Consider the following 6,760-nt stretch of genomic DNA (forward strand, 5'->3'; position numbering starts at 1 on the left):
ATATAGACAGAGTCTCCCCTGGGCGTTTGCCATTGCACGTGGGAGTCTCTGATATGGGCACGGGAGCAGGGCCACCCGGTGTTAAGCGTTCCGCTTGTTACCCGTCAGAATTGTTAGAATAGGGGTGGGAGTCGCCCTCGGCGGCGTTAAGTGTTCGGCTGCGGGGGGTGGCTCTCGCTGGCGGACGGCCGGCCTTGCGACTCCTGTGGGGGTTGCCGGCCTCCTGTTACAGCGTAGGCGGGGAGCCAACACTGGATGAGTACTGCTCATTCGGTGGAGGTTCCCTGATTCCCGGGTGCGTCTTCGGGGGGAGGAGGTGGGGAGCGTCGGGGGGGGCTTATGTGCCCCGCGCGGCACAGAGCGCTCTTCGAGGCATACCCTCGGCGCATCCCGCTCACCTCTCGTGCCTGGGTGGTACTCGGGGGGAGGAAAGGTAGGGACCGAGCATCCCATGATGGTGCCTATGATCAAATGGGTGGCTGGGAGGAGTTTTTGCCGACTGGAATGGGACTTGTCTCGGCCTAGTCGGTGTACTGGCCGCTGCGACGGGGAGGGTGCTGAGGTGGCATCGACTCAGTTACCCAAACCGTCCGTAGGGCCTCCCCTGCGTGGCGTCGGCCACATCGGTGGTCTCGGTGTCGGAGCCGGGGGACCCCCGAAAAACTTAGGACTTGCACCATAGCCTGAGGGAGTAAGGGGCAGGAACCCCGCGCTGCGATGCATATCCGTAGGCCAGAGGTATGTGCAGTCCCCCCGTGGGAACTCGGGGATCATTCGTTTTTAGAAAGATAGGGTACACCCTGGGCTGCGTAGCCGATGTGGTAGTGGGAATTAATTAAAAATGGAACCTAATAAAAACTTAGACTGTAGAGGATCGGAGGATGATAGGAGGAAGAAGGGAAATTCTAACGTTAGGAAATTGAATAGAGAAGAAGAGGGAAGAGCCGGACCCTCTCAAAGGAGAGTAGGTCAGGAAGGTAATAGACAGGAAAAAGAATCTAGGACATTTAAAGAAAGTAAAGTGTCACCATCGTCGTTCTTTAGAAAACCTGGGCAAAGATCTACAAGAAATTCTAATAGGGACAGTATAGGTGTGGAGTCATCCTCAGCCATGGAAACTGAAGCTGTGGAAATGACTTCATCAGACAGTGACATTGGAATAGAACATATCAAAAATAGGAATAGGAAGATGATCATGGAAGAGGACTCAGATGCCTCTCCTCCGGAGAAAATTAATGTTATGGGAACAGGCTCACAAAGATCAGTGGGCAATAGAAAGAGGGATAGATCAGGTTCGATCTCCGACAGCAATAAAAGCAGTACCACAGGAGAATACATAAGCAGGAGAGAGGCCATTCTAAGATATAATGAAGCTAAAGAAGAGACTCTTCAGCTAGAAAGAGAAAAGCTAATTAGAGAATACAACGAAAAGGAGCTCTTCAAGAAAGCTAAAATAAACTTGGAAGGTATAAAAGAACAGATGGCGGAATTGACAAATGAGGAACTTTCGGAAAAGGTTCATGCTAATTTAACGGAGGTACTAAGAATTGCTAGATCATCCAGTAATTTGAAGGGTACATTTCAAAAAAGCCTTAAAGTAGCAGCGGAATCCTCAATGGGGATTCTTGAAGTATTCAAAGAGAGAGCTACACTCACAAAGGAAGAAGCACAAATTGAAGAGGTCAGAACTCTAAAACGGGAAGTGTCTGTGCTTAAAATGAGGAACCAAACAGAATCGTCATGGAGCAAAGTGGTGGGAAGAAAAACTAAAAGAGAATCAGGACAAAAAAAATAACAAGTTACAATAGCAGAAAGAAACCGACACCCTCAACTAGTACTAACAATACGCCTAAGAAAATGGGAGACAATAGAAGAATCCCCAAAACGGCGGCAGTACAAATTAATTGTAGAGGGGAGGCCAGTTACGCGGAGACAATGCGAATAGCTAAATCAAATGTGGATATAGACATGTTAGGCATTCAAGAGATCAGACCGAGGAAAACTAGGACTGGAGCTCTACTACTAGAAATACCTGGAGTAGATGGGGCAAAGAAGGCAAATATGCTGGCGGACAGACTGAAGGAGGTTCTTAAAGAACAGGAAAACGTTATGATATCCAGACCAGAGAAAACGGCAGAAATAAGAATTAGAGATTTAGAGGAGTCAGTCTCAAAAGAAGACATGTTGTAAGTCATTTCCACAATTGGGAAATGCACAGGAGAGATGATAAAGCTACATTACAACATTACCAAAGCGTTAAATGGTCTGGGCACAATATGGTTACGCTGCCCACTCGCTGTAGCCAAAGCGGTTACGAAGAATAGAAGAATAAGGATAGGATGTACTATGGCTCGGGTGGAGCTGTTACCAGTAAGACCTACACAATGTTATCGATGTTTAGAAAATGGACACGTCAGGAGCCAGTGCCAAAACGAGCAAGATAGGGGAGCAACCTGCTATAGGTGTGAACAGGGTGGACACGTGGCGAAGGACTGCCTTGCGCAGGTCTACTGCATGATATGCTCGGATAGGAATCTCAGAGCGGACCATAGAATGGGAGGCCCGGCATGCAAACCTCCTCCATTGAAGAAGAGAGACAACAGAGTAAGTAAAAACAGGGGAAACATACAATCTCAAAACTACTTGGAGAAGGAAAAAAATTCAACAAATATGGAATTGGAAGCTACAAGAGAAGAAAACCCTGTAAATATCAGGGAGCTAAGAGAGGAAAGAGAAACTAGTGTAGTTAGACATATGGCTGAATGTAGTGTCAACGAGAGGCTGGACACGGAAAAAACCACACAGGAGGAACCAATGGAAATGGATACGGAGATGGATATCGGTGGAGTAATAACGGGCACCCAAAAACCCACAACAACAACAACAATGGAAGAAGAATGGCCAAAAATGGATCACGACTGGATAAATGAAGAAGAAAAAAAAGAAAATAGGAAGGAACAAGGGGATGGAGGAATCCCAATAGGACACAATAATGGTTAATTATATAATACAGGCGAACATTAACCATGCCCGTGACGCACATGATTTGCTGATGCAGTCGATGGCGGAGGGGGACTTTGCAATAGCAATCGTTTCAGAACCTTATGTGGTGCCAAGAGAACATCCACATTGGACAGCCAATGATAATAAATCTATTGCCACATTACATGGAGACAAACGAGGAATGCAATGCCATGCACTCCATATATTAAAGGAGAACACTTCACAGCAATTCGCTGGGGAGATATGATGGTTTTTGAAACATATCTACCTCCAAGCCTGGATATAGGGGACTTCGAAGAGGCCATTAACGAATTGGAGAGGGAGATCCAACAAATAACAAATAAACCGATCTTCATAGCGGGAGATTTTAACTCCAAGCCGGACATGTGGCAATCCCCAGTAAACGACCAACGTGGAAGGATGATCGTCGAGTGGGCCAGCAGACTTGGCCTGATTTGCCTAAATCAAGGGGGCCGTAGCACATGTGTTAGAAGCACAGGAGAATCAATTGTGGACTTAACTTTTGCAAACCCTGTGGCGGCTCAGAGAGTGAGATCGTGGATAGTATCGGACGGGGAGAGTAAATCAAACCACAAATATATAGAGATGACAATCTCTAATACGGTACTACATAACAGAAGACTGAGAGCCCCGCACCCGAGAAGATGGGCAATTAAAAAGATGGAGGAGGACCTATTCACGACTGCGATTCTGGTGAGTGACTGGCCGAAGACGATACAGACGGAGGAAGTTACGAGTGAGGAAATAGAAGAACAGGCGGAAAAGCTACAAAGAACTCTCACAGAGGCTTCCGATGTGGCGATGCCAAGGTCAGTTCCTAAGCCACGAAAAGCGATGCCATGGTGGAATGAGGAGCTGGATACTCTCAGATCCAATTTAACAATGGCAAGAACAAGACTCAGGAGAATTAGGAAACGTCCTATACACAGGCAGGATGAATTCGAGGTCCAGCAAACGTTGATAGAATTCAGACAAGCTAGAGACTCTAGGGAAGGCGATCAGAAAAGCCAAAGCGAAATCTTGGGAGGAATTTGTGAGGTCCTTGAATGAAGATCCATGGGGCAGACCCTACAAAGTAGTCTTAGGGAAATTAAGGAGATGGACGCCTCCATATACTGAGTCCATGGATAGAGAAACTCTGGATAGGGTATTAACAGGGCTGTTCCCACCAGGAGAATCAGACGAATGGATTGAACCACAATTACCAATGGAAGGAGTATCCTCATGGTCCGCAGAGCTAGAAGTCTCTCATGAAGAGATAATGCTGGCCATTAAAAGAATGATGGAGAAAAACGCGGCTCCGGGACCTAGCGGAATACCAGCCAAAGCATGAGCACTAGCCTCTAAAGATATGATGGTGGAATTGAGGAGGGTATTCACAGAATGCCTAACAAGAGGAATTTTTCCTCATATTTGCAAAAGTGCTAAATTAGTTCTTCTTAGGAAGCAAGGCAAGCCAGATGATCAGGCAGCGGGTTATCGACCAATCTGTCGTCTCGATGACGAGGCGAAAATTCTAGAGAGGATTATCTCGATGAGAATAATAGATCACCTAAATGGGAAGAGGACCCAACCTTAGTAATACCCAATTTGGGTTTAGAAAGGACAACCATTAATACGATAGTCAGGACAAATATATGGAAGATGCCTTTAAGGAAGGAAAAGTGGTGATAGGGGTATCTTTGGATATCAAAAAAGCTTTTAATTCCTTACCCTGGGGAGTGATAGACACAACTCTCAATAGACATAGAATTCCGTTGTATTTAAGGAGAGCAATCCGTGATTACTTGGATAGTAGGAAACTAACCTTCCCAAAAGAGGATGGCACTACTGGAGGAAAAGAGGTGCGAAGAGGGGTTCCCCAGGGTTCAACCTTGGATCCCCTTTTATGGAACATAGGCTTCAATGAAGTGATGAAAAGGGATGAACTACCTCCGGAATGTCTAATATTGTTCTATGCAGATGACACATTAGTCTTTGCCACAGGCGAGGAATGGGAGGAAGCCACCATGGAAGCTGAACTGGCGGTGGGTACAATAACTCAAAGGATTCAGGATATGGGCCTAGAAGTAGCTCCACATAAGATTGAAATAGTAGGATTCTACGAGAGGAACAGGCCAGCCAATACGGTTATTAATGTGGCAGGAATAGAGATAAACGTGGGCACAAAAATGAAGTACCTCGGATTCACTTTAAACAGTAAGTGGACGTTCGTTTCTCATTTCGAGGAATTATCGCCCAGGATAGAGAAAGCACCTCTTTCGCTAAGTAGGCTTCTATGCAATCTGGGTAGCCCTAATCAGAAGGTAAGGAGACTTTGCACAAATGTAATTTCCTCCATGGTCCTATATGGTACTCCCATATGGGCTTACGAGATGTTGAAGAGTAGCCGAATCATCCAGATCCTACGAGCCACTCAGCGAAGGATAACAGGTCTCATGGTAAGGACCTATAAGACCACATCTTTCGCCGTAAATACGGTCTTGGCAGGGGTCCCACCGCTCGAGCTGGAGGCCGTTAGTTACGAAGAAGTATACGAAAGGATCTCAAATCTTAGGAGAGACAGGTTGGCAAACAACCCAGTTCAAAGGAAGGAGATCGATACAATCAAGGAGATGGCCAAAAGGAAGCTAATAGATCAATGAAGGACATGGATTGATCGGATAGAAAAGGAGGGAGAGTCGATATTGGGAGCGATTAAGGAGCAGCTCAAGGAATGGGTAGAGGCCAGAGTGGGTCTTACTTTCCGGTCGACGCAGGTCCTCTCGGGGCATGGATGCTTCGGGAGGTACCTGTGTCGAATCGGGAGGGAGGCCACCAACAGGTGTTGGCACTGTGATGCATTAAATGATTCGGCAAGACATACCCTGGGTTATTGTCCGGCTTGGGATAACGAACGGAGGGAGCTTCAAGGGGCGATTGGAGTGGATCTTTCACTTAAAGCAATTATAAGAGCAATGAGGCAAGAGGAAGGGAGACAAGCGATTTTAACGTATTGCGAAAGGGTAATGTCCAAAAAGGAAGCGGCGAAAAGGGCCAGGGAGGGGTTCAATCCTGCTACTTAGGGTCATAGGAATTTTAGGGATTAATTAAAATAGAATAGTCCCGTGGGACTATGTAGGGATAAAAAGCGTTTGGGTAGACTGGCGTTTCTGGGGTAATTTGTTTGGGACGATCAGTCGACAGAGATAGGTGGGGCGAACGAACCGACTATCGGGGCGGTCAGATGTCTGCAAAGGACGGACATCGATACCGCGGGGAGGGGGCTTCTCCAACTTTAATTTAGTTTACCTTCCCCGCGGCCCACATGCCCTTAGGGGCAAACAGGAGGAGACAGACGATGGAACCGACTAGTGGGGTCATTGGTCTCAAAAGAAGTAAATGTTAATAGGGAGAAAAACTCGGAGGCCGAGTCAGAGAAATCTCTGGCCCTCCGAGGGGGGGACCCATGGGGCCATGGACGGGGGTCCATGACCCCCACGGGATGGGCTCAGGGTAAGGGAGGGTGTGTTGCCGGCGTCAACACACTGTCATGTAAATATAAGGATAGAATAAACGTATAAATACGGGGGTTCATCTGGAAGTACTACAGAGGTGAAATTTTCGGATGGACCCCAATCGTCCGGGTTAGGTACGCCCGCAGGGGTTTTAGTGGATAGGCTCCCCGAGGCATGATACTCGGGGAGAGAGTCCCACATACCCCGCCTCTCTCCCCCGCGGGGGGGGGGGGGGGGGG

General features: G+C 47.3%; 2 protein-coding genes across 2 annotated transcripts; both read left to right on the forward strand.

The window, feature by feature from the left end:
• The first annotated feature begins 1,857 nt into the window (after positions 1-1,857).
• LOC108764689 (uncharacterized) lies at positions 1,858-2,190 on the forward strand. Its single transcript, XM_018513037.1, has one exon. It carries the CDS (start codon positions 1,858-1,860, stop codon positions 2,188-2,190), a length of 333 nt encoding a protein of 110 aa, XP_018368539.1.
• A 999-nt stretch (positions 2,191-3,189) lies between these two features.
• Positions 3,190-4,357, forward strand: LOC108764697 (uncharacterized). The gene is made up of 2 exons (XM_018513045.1): positions 3,190-3,909; positions 3,989-4,357. The coding sequence occupies exons 1-2, from the start codon at positions 3,190-3,192 to the stop codon at positions 4,355-4,357; spliced, it is 1,089 nt and encodes a 362-aa protein (XP_018368547.1).
• Positions 4,358-6,760: the final 2,403 nt, after the last annotated feature.

The sequence above is a fragment of the Trachymyrmex cornetzi genome, unplaced genomic scaffold, assembly GCF_001594075.2.
Source record: "Trachymyrmex cornetzi isolate Tcor2-1 unplaced genomic scaffold, Tcor1.1 scaffold1149, whole genome shotgun sequence".
Classification (NCBI taxonomy): Eukaryota; Metazoa; Arthropoda; class Insecta; order Hymenoptera; family Formicidae; genus Trachymyrmex; species Trachymyrmex cornetzi.

Excerpts from the sequence above, each read along its gene's own strand:
- LOC108764689 (XM_018513037.1), top strand. The coding sequence starts at position 1,858 with ATGGGAGACAATAGAAGAATCCCCAAAACGGCGGCAGTACAAATTAAT.
- LOC108764697 (XM_018513045.1), top strand. The coding sequence starts at position 3,190 with ATGCCATGCACTCCATATATTAAAGGAGAACACTTCACAGCAATTCGC. Across the intron at positions 3,910-3,988 it reads TCAGATCCAATTTAACAATG|AATTCAGACAAGCTAGAGAC; the intron begins GCAAGAACAAGA and ends AAACGTTGATAG.